Source organism: Saccostrea cucullata, unplaced genomic scaffold (genome assembly GCF_032062105.1).
Source record: "Saccostrea cucullata isolate Sc308-1 unplaced genomic scaffold, CSIRO_AGI_Scuc_v1 ctg1784, whole genome shotgun sequence".
Taxonomy (NCBI): Eukaryota; Metazoa; Mollusca; class Bivalvia; order Ostreida; family Ostreidae; genus Saccostrea; species Saccostrea cuccullata.
Window position 1 is genome coordinate 44,575 of NW_026937916.1, and position 20,592 is coordinate 65,166.

Below are 20,592 nucleotides of genomic sequence, written 5' to 3' on the forward strand. Positions count from 1 at the left end.
AACGTCTAAACCCAACTTCAACTAATATTCAACGTTTAAACAACGTTGTGTGCCTGCTGGGATGTATCATTCAAATTCTGATTACAGCGTTGAGCTCCATATTCACCCTCCAACCTCATGGCGTGGTCGTAAGTATCATGAGATAAATTTTCTTTTTGACCATACTGATTGTCTAACATGTGGTTATAAAGATCATCTTTCGTTGACGTCATAATATTGTTAATTTTGTGACGTTGTGATGCTTCATATTCATTTTCCGAGCCTACGGGATAGTCATACGTATCATTGGATAATTCTTTTTCTTGTACACCGTATTGATTGTCTAACATGTGACTATAGACTCCATCTGGTGACGTCCTAGTATTCTTTTCGTCGTGGAGATGGTCGTAGTCTTCTTCCAAAAGTTTGGGACTCATTGTGTTTTTACCAGTAGACAATGTTTCTTGATGCCGACTCGTGTTTGCTAAAGTTGATAATTCTACAGAGGAAATGTTTCCATTTTTCTCGCTATTTTTCTTCCTATAAAAGTACATATTCTATTATGAAACTCTAAAAATTCATTTGATAATATATTTTCCAATTGAAATGGAATCCTCTGTTAGACTGCATGAATATGTACTCGCTTACCGTTTATAAAGAATAGCTATCCCAACAATGACTGCAATAATGAGGAATAGAGAAGCAATGAGGACAGGTATCATAAATGTTTCTGGAATGGTAAGGGGAAAATCAATTTTGTTTGTTAATGTTTTTGCAATATCCTGTATATCAAATTTTGGATATATAATATCTGTTACCGATAGATTCCTCAGTTAGAGAATTGTTGAAATTGAGATTTCCTTTCTTCATATTCGGTTTGCATTTTTGGGTTGAATTCAATCTTTCTGTAAGAGTAAAAACATGATTGAAATAGAAAAAAAACAATCACATATTCTTCATATGAGTGATAAATTGTAATTTTTTTTGTTTTCAAAGTAATTGCCGGTCATGATCAACGTTTTTGTCTATTTTACGAGATGCTTATTTTTAAATCGAGAAATATAATCTTTCCCAAATGGCAAGATATTTTGATTTCCTATGACATACGAGTATATTAGTAAAACTATTTTTTTAAAAGATAAAATCTATGATAAAAATACCTTTTATATGTAGATATTGTATATCATTTTATGTCCCATTAGAGAATTTTTCACTCATATAGAGACTTCACCATATACCCGTGAAGGGCTTCAAATTTTGACCTTTACTCGGCACTCAGGGCCATTGAGCAGTGAGGGATTTTTATCGTGCCAACGACCGCTGTGGCACGGGCCTCTGATTTAAGATCTCATCTGAAGGACCCGCATTTTCAGTTCAAAGTCTCGAGAGCATGGCGAAGGAACAATTGCTACCCATTTTTTTTATCGACTTAGGTCAGTCGCCGAGATTCGAACTTTAGTCCTTCCGATCTCGGAGCGGGCGCTCTACTCACTGAGCTACCGTGAAGGGTTCGATATATAGAGAAAGGAGGAGGAATAATTACGAACATTACAAAATCAATAATTTGATCGTGTTTTGATCATGTTCTTGTGTATCGAATCGATTAGGAGTCATATGCACAACCAACATACGCTGTTGATATTGAATACACAAGAGATGTTGACAGTTGATAAATCATTCCCTTTCGCCATATTCTTTAGTTTTTAGTTTCCCATTTAATATTCAAATCAAATTATATGATACATCCAGTTATGAATCATATGGCAAACTCTGTGGGGTTTTTTATTTCGAGCTCACTGGATAAATCGAATCAACATAAAATAAAAGATAATAGTGTTATTGAAAAAAAGAAAATATCAAGTAAAAGGTCATGCACAGTAAGAGTTTCCTTTTTCTCCTGTAAAAGGTTTTCTTCGTAGAAAAAAAAAACAGGTCGACTTAAAAAAGGAACACCATTTAAAAAAAAACAGAAAACAAAAAAACCACATTCCAAAATAAAATGTTTATGAAAGACCTTGGTACCAGAAACTATAAAAATGTTGTCAGGAAGAACCCCTTAATCATTCTGATTCAATCTATTATGTTTTTGTAAAATTTTTAGCAAAGATCATTGTTACTTTATTCAAATAGATGTATAATTTTCAAAATTTTTATCAATGATGCAGGAATTAAATAATTTGCGTGCTATAATTTGCTTTTTTTTTCTAAAGAAAAAAATCCAAGTTTAATTTCAATTTCATACTAAATCAAAGTACCAAACAATACCAAATACGAAAGTGTCAAAGTAATGAAATATCATTAAAGTAATTTTTTTTTTTAAGAAAACAATTCAATGTTCTAGAAAGGTCACGAAAAAATATCAGAAAGAGTCTTTGGCAGTGGTGATCTAAAACAATATAAGAAATATTATTGTATGATGTATCGTATAAGTAGAATTTTTAGCGATGATTTATTTTTGGCATTATTAGCGAGGATCCCGATTCCGCTAAAACTGAATATCGCTAAAAGTTAATTGCGTTTGATTTATAATAGCTTCTTTAATCGCTAAAATAACATCTCGCTAAATATAAATTACAGTTTTTAAGGACAACTCACTAAATTTGCGTCTCGCTAAAATTTCCACTTATACGGTATATATTTTTTTAATTCTCATATTTGTTTTTATTTACCTATTATATTTATTTACGAAATATGTCCAGGTATTTAAATCAAGATAGATTGTTATTTCTGGACCTAACGTTAAACTATGATAATGATATCAATACATTATATGTTAATACACAAACCTGATTCGCAAGCAAATGGTCTTGAATTATTTAGTTCTAAATCTTCCCAAACCGTAGTAGTAATGTTGTTTGCTCTTCTCAGTAGCCCTACCAACGTAGGATTTCTTCCACGATCTGATATATGATAAGTCACGGAGAAAGAATATTTTGTTCATATTTTCCACCATACAGTTTTCCTTTTTGTATACTTTCTCAAATATATATGTGTCATACAATAAGGGTAATGTTTTCCTTTTTGTTTACTGATGATCCATATACCGTATAGCGAGTTTTCTTGGCGGGTGTAAAATCTGGCGTTTTACCTGCTCAAAGGTATGTCATTAATTTTGGCGTAATTTATTTCAGCAGACACAGAGTTTCAGCTCTTTGCAGATAAACACTTAGAAAAGAACTTACTATTTTAGCGGGCTACCATCAAAACGCCAAAATTAGCCAAAATGAGCATCCCGCTAAAATAACCCGCTATAAGGTATTTCAAAGAAAATAGGTTAAGAAATTTTTATTTTTTTAATTAATTAGGTTTATTTTGCAATAGCTGCAAAATTTACTCCAATACTTACACACAAAGACAGACATTGTATTGGTTATATCTATATATTTAAAATTAATTATCTATAGTAGAATCACATAAATAAAATATTTCATCATTGGTTATCTAGTATACGTCACAGTGGAGAACCACTGACGAAGATATTTGTAAATGGGATATGCTTAATACTGTTTATCAACTGATAAATGGCAATGGTTTTCTCAAGAAAGTAAGGAGAATCTATTGAGTGGTTGTAAATATTGTGTGTTTAAAGTGTGCTGTTAAAACATGGTTTAAAGTATATGTATTAAGTCAATCATTAAACTTATTGTTCCATGTAGAATTGTTAGAGCACATTTAAGAGTAAATCTAATTTTCTATACATTTTACATACCGTCTTTGCCTGAATACATTTTCCTTGCTTTGAATACACCTATCCATTGCTCTGGACTGTCTAGCCAACAGGTGCTGTTTTCTATCTGATGTATGGCTACAGGGTATGTGTCCATTATTCTTCTACATTTCTGACTGGCACTCTTCCAGTTCCTAATTGAATCTTCATTTACAAAGGGTATATATTCAAAATTTTCTTTTAGAGCTGTTTTATTATTAGAAAATATATGTTTTGCTTTAACGCGCCATTTGATTGGATAAAAAAATTGTCTACGTCGTATAACATGCGTTGCCTAGGTCACAATGACTTATGGCAAAAACGTATCAATCAGCTGCAGCTTGACATGAAAGAGTTTTTGAAAGAAAATTCGAAATAATTTCAATACTTAAGGGAGCCGAGTGGGGTTTTATTTTTTGAAAATTACAATAGAGAAACTCTTTAATTTTATGCCATATGTAACTGACATTGACTTCAGTGTACATGCGAAGTTTAAGGTAAATCTACCGTCCAGGTATTTTTAAAGGATCGCCTCAAAATACTGGCACATTTACTTTAGGATTATATAGACAAGGGGCCCATGTGCCTTATAGGTCACCGAAGCATCATGCAAACACTTTCCAACAATTGAATTTGGTTAATGTTTTAAACCAGAGGCCTTGACACTCACAATTATGAAAGAGGCACCATAGCTGATCATAACTATACATTAAGCATGTTTAGTTTGGTTACTAAATACCTATTTACAGGGTAGGGGAACAAAAAAAAAAGAATTTCTACTAATCAGTAATAATCAGCAATAATCAGCAGTGTCCCACCCCACAGGAACCCCTGAGCCTTAATTGGTCCACACATTTCACAATTTAGTAAAAGGCATCCTTGTTCATCATAAATGTTTGATTAATATGAAAGTAAATTTCAAAGCATTAATTCATTTTCAGTATATAATTAGAGACATTACCAATCCTCTATGGCACTCCTGATCCTGGGGCATGGAAATACATAATTCTGGAAGAATGGCCCTTGCTCATCATAATTATGTATGTAGTTAGTTTGTTTAATACCCAGGAGCAGAGAGAAAGATTTATGCATGTTCACTAAATAATCAATAGAGCCCCGTCATAACACTAGATCTCCTGACCCTAGGGCAATGAAAATCAGAATTTCACAATTTTAGGAGAGGCACTCTTCCACATCATAACTATACATAAATTAAAGTTTGTTTGTTTGAGACCTAGGAGCAGAGAGGAAGATTTTCAACGAAAATATAGGCCCGTCTTTGCTCTAGAACCTCTAATTCGGGACCATGAATTTCACAATTTTGGTAGAGGACTCCATGCTGATTACATTACGCCAACAGTTTGACTGCTTGATGTCCAAAAAAGAAAAGTTTTAAATATTGCATTAATTTTGGTGGTTTTGGCCCCACCCCCAGGTCCCACGGGTGCAGGGACCATGAAATTCATTGTTTTTTGTTTCACTGTTCCCATAGATGCTTTATGCAAAAATTGGTTGGAATTGGTTGAGTGGTTGCAGAGAAAAAGCTAAAAATGTTCAAATGTTAACACAGGACGCACGACGACGGACAAAACGGCTAGCAATAGGTCACCTGATCTGAGTGACTCAGGTGACCTAAAAAGTGTCTTTTTGCACTTTAGTCTTTAAAGCAAATTGAACAGATACTACAATAGACTTTCGTTCAATTTATAATATATGAATATATGATGAGTAATGCTATATTGTACATTTTATTAAAGAGACACAAAAAATCACGGTCTTCTCTCCGGAGGGGCATCTCAATTGTAAAAATTAATAAAAATTTCCCTGTTTTTATGGAGTATTACAAAATATGACATATGGTTGAGAAAATATCAAATTCGTATGTTTTAAACTTCAAAAGCTTATACATGTATTTTATACTTTCATAACAATTTAATGACCCCTCTTTTAAGAGCTTCAGTTTATCATAACATCAAGAGCACAGTTTCCGACATCAATCTACCAATCAGTTAAAAATATCGTTTAAAAAATCAGTTAAATTAAATTGAAATGAGATTTTTCAACGTGTAATTTCTTCATTCTTTTAAATTTTATCAATTATTAATTTTATGAATGTGAGAAAAGCTTCTTTAAAACGCTTAAATACGCTTCTTTTTACTATGATGCGGATGTAGTGTGCATTGGAAACCCCAGTCGGTTCCTTCAATAATGGAAAATTAAATTATAAGGAATGAATTGAATAGCTACTAGTATAACTTGGGTAGCTATAAAATGCATTCCTTAAATAATCAAATGTACAATAAACACTTACGGTTGTAAATTATCCTGAACTGTATATCGTCGATAGCAATATATCCTTCAGCTGCTTCCCCGCGTGTTGCTTCTATATAAACCTGGTGAATTAAAAAAAACAGATGACATAATCAGACAGAGCGTAGAATAAAATGAATTAAAATTAATTTGATGATTTTCTGTCCACGTGCAGGGGATCAGAAGAAACACATAAGGCCCATGGGCCTTATAGGTCACCTGAGCATCTTGCAACAAATTTCACATGATTGAATTTGGTTCATGTTTTAAACTAGATGCTATGGCAATTACAATTTTGAAAGAGGCACGATTGCTTATCATAACTATACACTTAGCAATTGCTTAGTTTGGTAACTTAATACCCATAGGCAAGGTAGGTGAACAAAAAATGCCTTAAAACTAATCAGTAATAATCAGCTATAATCAGAATTGCCCCTACCACACATGAACCCCTGGTCCATAATTGCACAATTTTTGAAAAGTCACACTTGCTCATCAAAAATGTTTGATAGATACCAAGGTGCAGATTTCATTTTCAGTATATAAGTAGAGCCCCTCTGTGGTATCCCTGACCCAGGGGCCTTGAAACTCACAATTCTGGAAGAAGATCTCTTGCACATCATAACTATATAAGTAGTCCATCTGCTTATTACCGAGGAGCAGAGAAGATTTTCAAAGATGTAACGTATTTTCCCTATATATTCATTATAGAGCCTCACCCTAACACCAGAACACCTGATCCTGGGGCCATGAAATTCACAATTTTGGTAGAGGCACTCTTGCTCATCATAAATATGTAGTTAGTAAGTTTATTTAATACCCAGGAACAGAGAGGAAGATTTTCAAAGAACTTATGCATTTTCACTACATAATCATTATAGAGCCCCGTCCTAAAACCATGGCCAGTACCCCTAACCCTGGGGCCATAAAATTCATTATTTTGGTAGAGGCACTCTTGCTCATCAGAACTATGAAGTTAGCCATTTTAATTAATATCCAGAAGCAAAGAAGAAGATTTTCAAAAACTTAATGCATTTTCACTACATGTATATATAATCAATAGAGCCCCGCCCTAACACCAGAACTCCTGATCTTGGGTCCATAAAATTCATAATTGTGGTAGAGGCACTCTTGCTCAGCATAACTATGTAGTTAGTTATTTAAATCAATACCCAGAAGTAAAGAAGAAGATTTTCAAAAAATTAATGCATTTCACTATATATAATCAATAGAGCCCAACCCTAACACCAGAACCCCTGATCCTGGGGCCATAAAATTCACAATTTTGATAGAGGCATTCTTGCTCATCATAACTTTGTAGATAGTTTTTTTAATAAATACATAGGAGCAGAGAAGAAAATTTTCAAAGAATAAATGCATTTTCACTACATAATCAATAGAGCCCGGCCCTAACACCAGAACCCCTGACCCTGGGGCCATAAAATTCACAATTTTGGTAGAGGAACCTTTGCTCATCATAACTATGTAGTTAGTTAGTTCCTTTAATACCCAGGAGCAGAGATGAAGATTTTCAAAGAATTGATGCATTTTCACAATATAATCAATAGAGCCCCCCATCTAACACCAGTACACCTGACCCTTAGCCTATAAAATTAACAATTTTGGTAGGGGACTCAGTGCTTATTATACAGTAAACGTATTACATTTGGCGGTGTATTCTTTTTAGCGCTTTTGGTGGAAAGATACTTCCGCTAATTCAAGTGTATCGCTAAATGTCTTAAACATTGATACATGAATACGAACATCAAGAAATGCGTTAAATCAAATCTACGCTAACCTTGTTTTAAAATCATTTTCCGCTAAGTATTGTACACGCTAAATATAATACATTTACAGTATTCATGCCAACAGTTTGACTGCTTGATGTCAAGAAGTAAAGAAGAATATCATTAAAGATTTCATTAATTATAGTGATTTTGGCCCCACCCCTCAGGCCCAAGGGGGGCGAGGACCATCAAATTCAAAATTTTCGTTCTCCTTTACCCATAGATGCTGTATACCAAATTTGGTTGAAATTGGTTCTGGGTTTTAAAGAAGAAGATGAAAATGTTCAAATGTTAACACACGACAGACGACGCACGACGACGGACGAAAACCGATAGCAGTAGGTCATCTGAGTGACCCAGGTGACCTAAAAATGATAATGTATTTGTCTATTTTTATTAAATTATCAATTTATCTTTAAACATTTTTTTTATGTTTCGTTGATATTTGCTAAAGCTGACGTCTGATTTAACGGTTGTCCATAATTCTTATAAACTGCAGTTAGATAATTCACATTCAAAAATTTTGTTAGGCACTCCATATTTGTAATATACAATTTACATAAAAACATTTTGTTAGACACTCTAAATTCTGTAGTAATTAAGACTTACTTTTATTTTTCAATTAAATTCTAACAAACACTAATTGCTGTAAAGGATATATCTCACATATACATGTATTATACACATGTAACTCTAAAAATGTTCTAGATCCTTAAATACAAGTAAATATAAATTAAAAGAATTTTTTTCTGTAAAACCTTTGATTTTGTTGTTACTTCTGTGATGTTTGTATAATTTTTCCATGAATTGCCTTGATCGCCACTTAAATCAAGTAATGTAATCTCTGTTTTATTGTCGTTTTTTAGGTACAACCTTAGACGTCCTACGTTTCCACCATACATGTTATACTGCATGCTTATGTTAATAGAGACACCTGAAAAATGAAAGAAAATAATCACAATACATATCCTTGAAAAAGGCTTTTGGCTTTTCTTGTTATACACTGTATATTTGTGAAAAAGAAAATCTTTCTAATGAAATATTTCACAAATTCTCAAAAAAAGCGGTTTAAGAAATAATTACTAGTATTCCGAGTTGAACTCAGTGCAGTAGGTATCAGTTACAATGTACTATACAACTAAGAAAACATGATCCTCAAATTAATCATATTTTATTCTCATTTCTGTAAGATATCGTAAACTTCATCAAAAACTGAAAAAATGAAAGATATTATGATGATACATTATTAACCATGAGGAGCTATACGAAATTCTCATCCCTGTGGATGAAGGATATGGAGATAACGAAGAGTACTCAAAGTCCATAAAACAATACAAAATAAGAGCAGAGCAAACATGGACTTCCGAAACATCAGAGGTGGGATCAGGTGCCATGGAGGAGTAAGCATCCCCTGCTGACCGGTCAGGAAATAACGGAAGGTAGAATGTGAAGGGGAAATAATCTCGTAATTTTATCTAACCACTGTGAAACATAATCTAGTCACTGAGAAATATGTATTGATCAATGGAAACATATGAATTCATTAAGAAGTAATATAGGACCCCATTAAAATAATCTAAAACAGATAACGAAGCAAGTATAATAAAAATTGAACTAAATAACCCTGTCAGTGAAAATCATAACCCAATCACTGAAAAACATGATTCAGTTCGTAAAAAAATAATAAACCAGCCCCTAAATATATTTTCACTGTTCATCTTAATCCAGCCATAGTAAAATAGTAAAACAACATACATGTAACCTATCATTAAGAAACAAATTTCAGTCTACAAAAAATCATCTTAATTAAGAGAGAATAAACCAGTCACCAAACATTACAGCGCAAACACTGTAAAACATGACCAAGTCTCTAAACCTATTAACTAAGCAACTTAATTAACGCAGTCACAGGGGAACATAACTTGGTCACTGTACAACATAAACAATATATCGTAGTCACTAAAACATCATAACCCCCTCACGAAAGACCATGAACTAGGTCATTTACAAAAGTCACATTAGGAAAGAATACTAATATTCCATAAATTGGACAAAACATTTTATAATCTGTCTTATTAAAAAAGTGCAATTTGTCACATCACATACCATTTAGTTCAAACTTTGAAATTAACACAGCTCTCTTTCCAGTTTCTTTATCCGATGCTTTTATATACATATAGTACTTCCCCTCAGTGCTTCTTACAGGTCCAGTATTTCCTGACCTTTTTTTTCCTGCCTGCTCAAAATTAAACTTAATTTGTTCATGTTAAAATAATAATAAACTAGATGTAATCTCATTGCGACTAATAAGAGGTCTTCGAAAATGTATAATTTTGTTTAATTAATAAATTAAAACTCTAGTTTTTTGTAATTTTTCAAAGCAAGAAAGTAGAAAAATTATACTTTTTAACATCCGCCCCTGGTAGCGATTGGAAGTACTGTAGATCACTTTTAATTTATTATTATTTTGCGACACCTTATTTTCGCAACTTCACAATTTGGTATTTATTACCGAGACACAATTTTCGCGAGCTGTGGTTTCTGTTGTATAGAAGAGTAATATAAAAAAAAAATATATGGGAAAAATTATTAGCAGAAAGACTCGCGTAATTACGCGAAAATAAAGTTCTCTTGAAGAAAAATTGATTAACAGTATTGAAGACGCAGGAAAAGGTCATGGTAATTCTGCATATTATAAGGTCATGTTCATCATTTACAGGTTTCCAGTTCATATGAAATTGATAACACATAATTCCTAAAATTTTCATCTAAAAACAAAAATTTTTTTTGAAAGAAAATCTTTCACAAATTTCTTGGGTAATAAGAAACAGTAGAATCATAATAAGGTCTTTTGTGAAGACGCAAGACCATTGAAATAAAGAATTATTCACCAGTCAATTTTAGGTGTACGGTTATGTTGTAACAGAAAATCGGGTAGAGCTGTGTAAGGAATTAACTTAGGCCAAAAATTTAACATTTTTTAGTTTTTCTGTGTTTAAGGCCCTCTTAAAAGTTTTTTATTGTTTTTTCTCCCAGATCAACCACTGAAATAAAAATTCCTTAACTGAAATAAGATCACGTCAATTTATGATATTTACATAAATTAATAAATAATGGTAATAATAACCACTTTGTACGATATTTTTTACATAAAGTCGATCTTTTCAAAATATATTTTGGAGCATATACTTGAATTTTCCAGTCAAAGTCATTAGATTCATCCTGAACAAAACAGGTATCTCTATTTCCTTCAAAAGTACATTGCATATTCCCTTTCATGTATAGCAGTTTAGTGAGTAGTCCATCTGTAAAAAAAAATGTACACATTATACAATAAAAAGAGAGATGGAGAAAGAGGAGAAAATGATGGAGAGTAGATAGCCGACGTAAAATAGTTGACCGAAATCAAAATAATTAATTTATCTTCCAAAACTTAATACACAAACTAGGGCAAAGATTTAGAATTATGTGTTAGACATCCTGAGTACACAATCCTGCAGAAATTTAAAAAAAAGCATCTTACTGCAATTCCCCTGTATCATCGTCACATCATCTATAGCTATAGTGGAATTCTTTTTCATCTCTTTTTTTTGGGTCTCAAAGAAAATCTGTTTGTAATAAAAATTTTTACAATGGAAAAATTTCAAAAGACCGAGAAAAAAAAACTCTAAAATGGCATAAAAACTCGATTGTCCGATGCTCACGATGTTTACGAAAAAGTATCTTCATTGCTTGTTGTGTTGGTTTGATCGTTCTTTATTGCCGTGCTTAAGGGAATATTTTACTATTGTTTGGACTCAGGAGTGGTCAATGTCTACTATGACTTAGGAACTAGGTCAAAATTGTCTCAATTAACTAAAGGGTAGGTATCCACTTCCCGGAGAAGAAGTATAGAACCTACGGCGTAGAGATAAAACGCCCATACTCAACGAATTTAGAATAAAACAAGACTATTGTTCTAACCACTGCAAAATGTAATTACACGAATTGTTTTTCTTAAAAATTATGCAAAGAATTAAACAAAAGCACCAATTTTGCTGCGAAAAGATGTTTTCAATAAATCTTGCATTTGAAGTTAGACCTTTTGCTTGACACTTCATAGTATGTACTTATCTGATTTGTGGAAAAAATTCTGTATAGTTTTATTCATATTACATTGAATTAACATACTTTAAAATGTAGTAGAGTACATACTGTAAAGTCTTCATCCATTCTTATGTCAAATTCATGATATCTCCATTCTTCTTCTGTTTGAGCTAATGTAAACTGATCGCTGAGAGACATTTTGGCAATCTTGCGGATAACAACTTTTAATGCAACTGCTATGGAATTATCACTTATGATGAAGTATCGGAAACGTAAACACCAATTATAATCTAAAAGAAATTCAAAAATATCCTATAGTGTTCCAGATATTATACATTTCTATTCCAAATGAGAGATCAATTAATTCCATACCTGAAGTAAAAATGGAAGAAATGAGACGGGTCTCTTGATTTAAGGTAAAACCACTGTCTTCTATGTATGCAAAATATGCTCCATCATAGGCTTTATCTGGGCGACTATTTTTGATACTCTGATAAAAAAAGGTTAAGTTTAATTAATTTGTATAGACAATATCAACCGTTTTAAGTAAGGCATGTGAGCAGCATACAAGTCACATACTGTCAAATCATTTACTTTCGAGGGGTCACATTTTTGTGCTTTAAAGAAAAAATATGAGGTCGATATATTTTAAGATTAATAATTATATGTTTTTAATTTTGTGGACAATTCGTTAGTCTCTTTATACAATGAAAACATCAATAATTACACCCAAGCATTCTAAACAATGGAGAATACACAATGAATGTTCTGAATAAACTTTAAACGTACTACATTTGGCGGTTTTTCTAAATAGGCGATTTTGGCGGAAGAAGATCGCTAAGTATCTTGTATTTTACACGTTTAAATCTAGCATTATCAGATAGTGCTTAGTCAAATTTATGCTAACTTGCTAAAAAATTAATTTGGCCAAAAGTAATACATTTACAGTACCTTCCAAAAATTGACATGCAGGCTTTTGATATCCCTGAATTGCTTTTAATAAACACTCAGTAAATATACTAAACTGTTTTCACAATCCAGTCAACAGTGTTTCCTTTGTCCTGAATCAGAAAACAAGGTTCCCCAGGCTCAAACGTACAAGAGGAGAAACCAACTAAAAGAAACATTATACCTATATGTCTTATTGTATAATTATATAATCGTTCCTGTGTGTTGCTTATAAAAACATGATTTATCCTACCGCATGAAACTTCAGAGACGTTGGCGTTGAAGCAATTCCTTTCCCTGAATAGGTTACGATTGTTTACACACTGATGGGTTAGGCAAGACATTTTCTGTGATTTTAATGGCTCATTTATTTGAACTGGTTCGTCCTCCGCTGCAATGCAAATTTAAAAGCTGGAAACATCAAGTTTATTAATCAATATGTCTTTTATTTCCAAAAAACTTAAGTTAGTTTTAATATTTTCTAGTAAGTTTAACAAATACTTGCTCATGAGATAGGTTGATTTTTACCCTCAAAAGGGAAAACATGAAGCTTTAATCAAGTAAAAAATTGAATAAATTCTACATAAACATAAATTGATATTATTTTCTATTATAAGATATGCTATAGAGACACAAATTTTCGTTTGAAAGACGAACTTCTTAATAGAAAGAAACACAGTGTATGGAAATAAATTTGCATTTTTTCATTGAATTAGTTTATCCCATGAACATTTTTAAAATGAAAATTCTAAAACCGTATTACACACCTGCGGAATACAACTTATCATATTCAAAAGAAGAAATGGTTACTGCTTAAATTGTTACAAAGGAGTAAGTGTGACTGGAGGAAGGGAGACAGTAAAAGCAAGAAATTGAATCATAACTTAATTTAGAGAGTCCTGAAGCCTGTTCAACAGAGCGAACGTTCGCAAGCGCTCGGTAAAATGCCTTATACCTCCAACAGAAATGTTTGCAAGCGCTCGCTCTGTTGAACAGGCCTCTGCTTTTAAAAGTTTGGCATTTATCACAATGTATATTTCATAGACATTAAAACTAATTCTTTTTAATCAGTTATACAGAAACAAATAATAAAAGAAATCAGAACCTCAAAACACATATTTGTAATTTACAGAAGTTGAAGAGTATTTACATTTTCAGTATACAGTCTTGGAAGGATTGTGATAGCGTTGCACAATATATTTATAAGAAAACATCCAACTGTTTATATAAAATACAAACCGACATCGTATATGTTCCAGTTATCAATGCCTCCACAAAATGTTTCTTCATCACAGAATATATTACACATACTTGCACGTTTCTGTTTTCCAAATATTTCATTTCTTTCTAAGCATAGGCATTTGTTTAACTGAAGTTGTATATAGAAATGATTTTTTAACCAGTTCATCATTTCAAAACTTTTATCCACCAATTTCATTAGAGAGAAGATTCACAGAAATAAATGTTCTTTGGAATACTTAGTGATTTACACTGAACTGATTGCTTTTTATCTATATCTATGTGTGTTTTCCTCATGCTTACCTTTATTGCAAATCTAGAATAATTACTGCACAGAAATTGGCACTCGTATATGGAAAGACTACTTAAATTATGGAAAGTCTTGTTGTCTGGTATGTAAAAGCATCCTAACAATAGAGCAAATTTGAATGACAGTTCAAAACATAATTAAAACGATAAATGTTTAAATTAAATAAAGTCTCATATTTTATATTCTTTTCTCTTCTGGCAATGCCCTTAAAATAATGTAGAATGCACTTAGGTATATCTAAGAAAAATCAATGTCCTTTTTCTTAAATGTCTTGACATAACATCTAATTAAACATTATTTTTTATGTTCTAGATATCTAAAGAAAAATTTGCAGTACCATCAAGTCGTAAATCTGAATTTGCTGGGTGGAGGTAAATCCAAATTTATCACATATTCCTTTGCTTATTGAAAGATGGAACCCTCAAAATCTTTTAGCTCTTTCGTCGAAAATAAGTGAATAAAAATGTAGCAATCATGATGAATCATATCACTGTATCATTTGTGTCTTTTGAACACCATAATATGAAATATAATTTCACACACTAATAACTAAATGGAACCAGGCAAGCGAGCCCTTAATGTGTTTTGCATACAAAGACTTAGCCTTACATTCTTATTGCTTATGCTTAAACCTGAAACTCAGACCTTCTAATCTTTATAGGGAAATACAAATATACAAATGAAAATAAAGAAACAATAATTTTATAATTTAAGTTAAAATATAAACCTTTTTGAATTATAAAAAAAATATCATACCAACAACAGTCAAATATGGTGTAGAGGAAATGAAGGTATTCGTCCACATATCTTGAAAATCACCACTTAAACATGATTGCTGAAAGGCTCCAACATTCGTTTGATCTAATGTCGACAAACGTGCTCCAAACTCCTCTTTGCAGAAGTTTCTAGCTTCAATCCAGCTCATATTCTTGTCAACATATACGTATTCTATTTCTGAAACTTCAATAATCTTATTTAGGTTATAATATTTTGAGATGTATACATTGAATGAACGTATACATTTTTATTGTCATTGTAACTTCATTTCACACTTTTTTACACTATGACTTAGCGGTGTCTTCTGTTTAGTCAGAGTATAACGAATTTAAAGAAAGGGACAAATATGTTTTGAAGTATATTTATAAAAGGAAAAATTAACTGTCTGTTGTTTGTCTTTATGGTGCGAGCAATTGATTGATCATCATAAAACAAAAAATCAAGAGAGTTTTCCTTATATTTTAAGTTTTATGTGACCTTTGAATCAATGAATGAAGCTTTATAAAATGATGAGAAATATCAGCATGGTGTATTATTAAGCAACGCATGTAGCAAGAAAGCATGCAGTTTTGTGTCGTGCTGAGCAAATCACTTTATGAGGTTATAAAGCTATTGTTTTTTTTGTAGTTTTATCAGACAAAGACATTAAGAAATGTAAATATAATAATTTTATAATAACAGGGTTTTTTCTATTGAGAAATTAAACAGTTTTCACATATTATTGGAAAATGGAACTTTGTATCATTTGTTACATAAAGATAAGGTTTTCAGGAATTAAACATTACTTTGTGAGAGGAAACAAGGAAAGATCTTCTACCTAGTTACAAAAAAATAACCTGTAAATAATTTTCTCCCTGACTTTTACTTTCTGTATACCAACAATGAAGACCCATTAATTTTCTTATGACCCCTATAGTTAACTTTAAGAGTGTATATTTTTTTATTTTTCTATACGAAAATATAAAATCTATTGGTGCTTTGATAATCATTTTATTTGACTGACAAACAACATAATGAAAAAATTTGTCGTTTCTGACTTGTTTTGTTTATTTAGAAAAAAAAAGGTGTTTTCAAGTTTTGATTGTTCAAATCTGTTATTATGATATTTGATTTTCCTCCATCAAAGGAACTGTTTATGCCCCCATAAAAGTATATAGTTTTTGCCCTGTTCGTCCGTCTGTCTGTCTGTCTGTCTGCTTGTCCGCAAAAACTTCAACCTTGGCCATAACTTTTAACTGAGTTGTACTATGGATTTTATATTTCACGGTTGTATTTCTTGTAACAAGTCCTTTCTATCTGTACAACCAAACTTGACCTCCTGACCTTGACCTTTGAGTTTGACACACTTTTACCCAAAAATACTAAACTTTTACTTTGGCCATAACTTATGAACAGTTGGTGATAAGACTTTCATACATACATTGTATATATATATATATATATATATTCTTTGTGACCTTTCATTGGATACCAACGACTTTGACTTTTCAACCTTGACCTTGAAGATTGACCTACTTTTTATAAAACTTTATCTTTGGCATTTACTTTTGAACGGTAAGGGCTAGGGCTTTAATACTTCACATAAGTAATCCTTGTGACAAGACCTTTCATTGGACATCAACAACTACTCGACAACTGACACTTCGTTCTTGTCCTTGGAGTTTGATTTACTTTTAAAAAATTAACCTTGGCAATAACTTTTCAACGGTTAGGGCTTGGGCTTTCATACTTCTTATATGTAATCTTTGTGACAAGGCCTTTCTGTAGAAACCAGCAACTTTGACCTTTGACCTTGACCCCTGAGTTTGATATATCTTCAAAGTACATTAACCTTGGCTATAAATTTTGAACGGTAAGGACTAGGGCTTTCAAACTTCACATATGTTATCCTTGTGACAAGTCCTTTCATAGGATGCCAACAACGTTGACCCTTTGACCTTGACCTCGAGTTTGACCTACTTTCAAAAAAGATTAAATTTTGGCAGTAAGTTTTGAACCGGTAGGTCTAGTGTTGTCATACTTCCAATATGTGATCTTTGTGACAAGGCCTTTCTTTATAAACCAACAACCTTGATCCTTTGACCTTGACCCCAGAGTTTGACATACCTTTCAAAAAGTCAACCTCAGCCGTAACTTTTGAGCAGGTGATACTAGGGTTTTATATTTCACATTTGTATTTCTAGTGAGAAGTTCCCACATTTTGTATCAATGTCATTTGCATTTGAGAAAATTTAACCTTCGCTTTGTTGCCATACGGCGGTATCAGTGTTTCACAAACACTATTAATATCAATGGAAAGAACAGGGTACAGTTTCAATACAAATTAAGCCCTATATTTTTCTAAAATATGAAACTGAAATAAGAAATCAAAATTCATTCTTTCTGAATCATAGGAATTCCGTGCAGTAAGAATACATAAATTGTTTTTCTCATATGACATCCTAAATGCTAATTGTGCCGTCATTAACTTGTGCACTTTCCAGTATTTTCTTAAAAAGTTGCAGAAGACATCAATTTTCAGTGGAATTTTCATTCTGAAAACATACTCTGCCACCGTCGCCTAGAAAGATTTTGAGATATGTGATTTTTCATAGTATTTTACATAATATATCCAAAAATTAAAGTGGGCGACGGTGGCAGACACTATTTTCTAAAGGAAAATTAGCACGGAAAGGACTCATTTTGAGGCTTTTTTTTGCATTAAACTTAGAAATTTACCAAATTAATGACATCATATTTCCAGAAAAGTCCTCCTTAATGCCATATTCTTTAAAGATTTATCATATTCATCTACTCAACTATTGTTCAAGCCAATTTCATAACTTTTCAAGAACGTTAAATATTTATGGCATAATAAAGCTCAAACTGTACCTTCTTCATATTTAAACTACATGTATACTATTAATGCATTCTTATTCATCTTCGTATGCACACAAGAAACCGGGGATAGGTAAATAACGTACCTTCCGAACTTATGATTTCTTCAAAAAGGAATATTATCAACAGTGCACAAAACATGTTTCGATGAATATCTTTTTAGGTTGAAGTACAGAGTCATAAGATTTTGTTGTAAGCACGAATGACTCTTCTCAAGACAAGTACAGATTTAGCACCTCCTCACAACGAGTCGGTTATCCTGTAAGTTTTCCTTTTGTGAACTTTTCCTCATTAAATCCTAATTCTTCTTATTCTTATTTCATCTTCTCCACGCGAAGAGAACACATGGTTAAAAGACAGAATTGTAGTGTATTATTCCCACTTTGACAAGGAAGTTTTGTTTAAAAGTACATAACTGGGGTTGTAATCATTGTATAAAGATAGACCTTGAAGTTTTAAGAATATCCTTCCGTTATAGCGCGATTTTTTTTTCCCGGATCCTGTTTTGATATATTGCTAAATACGTTATTAAATTTTCATATTCAAGAAGCCTTTATGACAGAATCGTTCACATTGAAACACATATTAAGGTCAAGATCTAGTAAATGTTTTTAGACTAACTTCTAAGTGCTAGATCCATTGTGCTGTGATAATCGCTTTCAACTTTCTTTTTCCTGTACTTTACGGCTCTGATAGAATTATGTAGAAAATAAAGTATTTTCATTGAATTCAATCTAAAATTACACGAAAAGTAGTCATGATTCCTATATTGAATTTGACTTTATTTTAAAGAAGACCCCATAAACATACAAATAACCGTTTTCTGAAAGACTGTAGACAATCTGGATACAATTTCTTTGTCTGATATGGAAAAAACCATATAATGACAGTGCTTTTCTTAATTTTTCATTGGAAATGACAGTTTAACATACGATTTTTCATCTTATTTGACCAAGCTAAAGATAAAGCAATTTATTTCTCACAGTTGATAAATCTGTAGGCATCTTTCATTTACTAGATGTTGACCTAAAGATTCCATTAGACGCAAATTTTTGTTTGTAGAAGCCAACTTTGAAGTTATTCTAACCTGAGAGTTAGACTCATGCAAAAAAATGAAGACAAAAAAATTGTAACTTGAAATCCAAAGCAATTGAAGTATGCACGATTTAACAATTAACATACACTGTGCACTGCATGTTTATCCACGAGTATCTAGCTCAAAATAATTTACGGTAAAATTTCGTTATCACAAAAAGTACACATGCATATTCTTATATGGTTAAGGAGAAATATGGAGATAAAGAACAGAACTCAAGCTTTAAAGTCATAAAATATATTCAAATTGGGCGCTGGAAACATGTGGTTATCATATGACATAGAAGAATAAGCATCACCTTTAAACCGGTCTCTCCAGGTATGTGTTCCTTGGGAAAACGGGAAAATGCGTAGAGAATTCAGTACGTAAAATTGATCTAACAATATGTATGAAAAACGTCAGTCAGCACCCTACTTAATGATAGATTGTAATTGCTGATAAGGTAATTAAATCAAACATATGCAAAGAACTTGTAAAATGTTGATTTCAAATGAGATTGTGATATCATTGTTTCATCAAATTTCGTATCAATATCTTATATTGTTTTAGAAATTTTTCATGTGTAGCGGATGCTCTTGCGTTTTTTTTAATAAACTGGGAGACATAAAACTCGTCCTAAAAGTGATAAGGGCGTATTGCTACACATGTAAAACTAAGGGAAATTGACGGTACAGAAGTTACTACAATTATTACAGTTCTGTTGTTTAAGAAATAAAGTCCGCGTTTTCGTGAATGTTGCAGGATAACCTCCGAGGTCGAAAAATGTTGTTTGAAAGATAAAAGCCGGGTTGTTAGCCGAGACTTTTATATTTCAAACAACATTTCGAGACCGAGGAGGTTATCCTGCATCATTCACGACAACAAGGACTTTGTTTCTATTCTACCATGTGTACTAAAATCGCTAAAATACAGCTGATTGTTTCCTCTATAGAGAAACGAATTAGGTCATTGTTCCTCGATTACGCTATTCCATTTAACACCAGAGGGAAAATTTGTTTGCTTACCTGTAAATGGAATGCAGACGATTTGAGCTTTCGTTGTATTAAAAATAGCCTTTTTAAGTTACAAATTTGTTCGTAATATGTATTGATTAGTTTTAATGAATATACAATAACAAAATCATGTTCCTGTTTTACTGCTCTATTGGGACTAAAATCACGTTGTTTAAATGTGTAGGGATGTCCTTGGAATAGCCCCGCTTAGCTATAAAAACATACATTCATCAGCAACTTTATGCAATTTACAGTGTTTAATATACTGCAAAAGACGACATATTGATGTGGTTTAAACAAGTACACTATATTTCATTCTACAGCCAAACATGCATTTGAATTGTTCAGGTTTGATTTTTGTTTTTGATCTGATAATTTTTTGATGACGTTCGTGATTTATTGGAGAATAATGTCTGCGGTATTTCTTTGATCTCGGCAATAATCGTGGTAGAATAGAACATAATTAACGTCAGTTTCTAATGAAT

At 32.1% G+C, this 20,592-nt stretch overlaps 1 protein-coding gene across 1 annotated transcript; it reads right to left on the reverse strand.

Moving 5' to 3' along the window:
- Nucleotides 1–35: 35 nt before the first annotated feature.
- LOC134249064 (uncharacterized) lies at nucleotides 36–18,394 on the reverse strand. The gene is made up of 18 exons (XM_062731423.1): nucleotides 18,106–18,394; nucleotides 15,122–15,319; nucleotides 14,359–14,462; nucleotides 14,056–14,185; nucleotides 13,070–13,207; nucleotides 12,894–12,982; nucleotides 12,241–12,358; nucleotides 11,977–12,158; nucleotides 11,306–11,390; nucleotides 10,972–11,087; nucleotides 9,889–10,018; nucleotides 8,541–8,716; nucleotides 5,997–6,078; nucleotides 3,689–3,850; nucleotides 2,766–2,879; nucleotides 798–884; nucleotides 628–709; nucleotides 36–519 (listed from the first exon to the last, which is right to left on the reverse strand). The coding sequence occupies exons 1-18, from the start codon at nucleotides 18,158–18,160 to the stop codon at nucleotides 36–38; spliced, it is 2,532 nt and encodes an 843-aa protein (XP_062587407.1). The 5' UTR covers nucleotides 18,161–18,394.
- Between the last annotated feature and the right edge of the window lie 2,198 nt (nucleotides 18,395–20,592).

What these genes read in the sequence shown, in the direction of transcription:
- LOC134249064 (XM_062731423.1), bottom strand. Translation starts at nt 18,160, where the DNA reads ATGTTTTGTGCACTGTTGATAATATTCCTTTTTGAAGAAATCATAAGT. An exon ending in GTTCAGGATAATTTACAACC is followed by an intron (nt 3,851 to 5,996) that starts GTAAGTGTTTAT and finishes TTGTAAATGAAG; the next exon opens with ATTCAATTAGGAACTGGAAG. An exon ending in ACCATTTGCTTGCGAATCAG is followed by an intron (nt 885 to 2,765) that starts GTTTGTGTATTA and finishes TTACTCTTACAG; the next exon opens with AAAGATTGAATTCAACCCAA.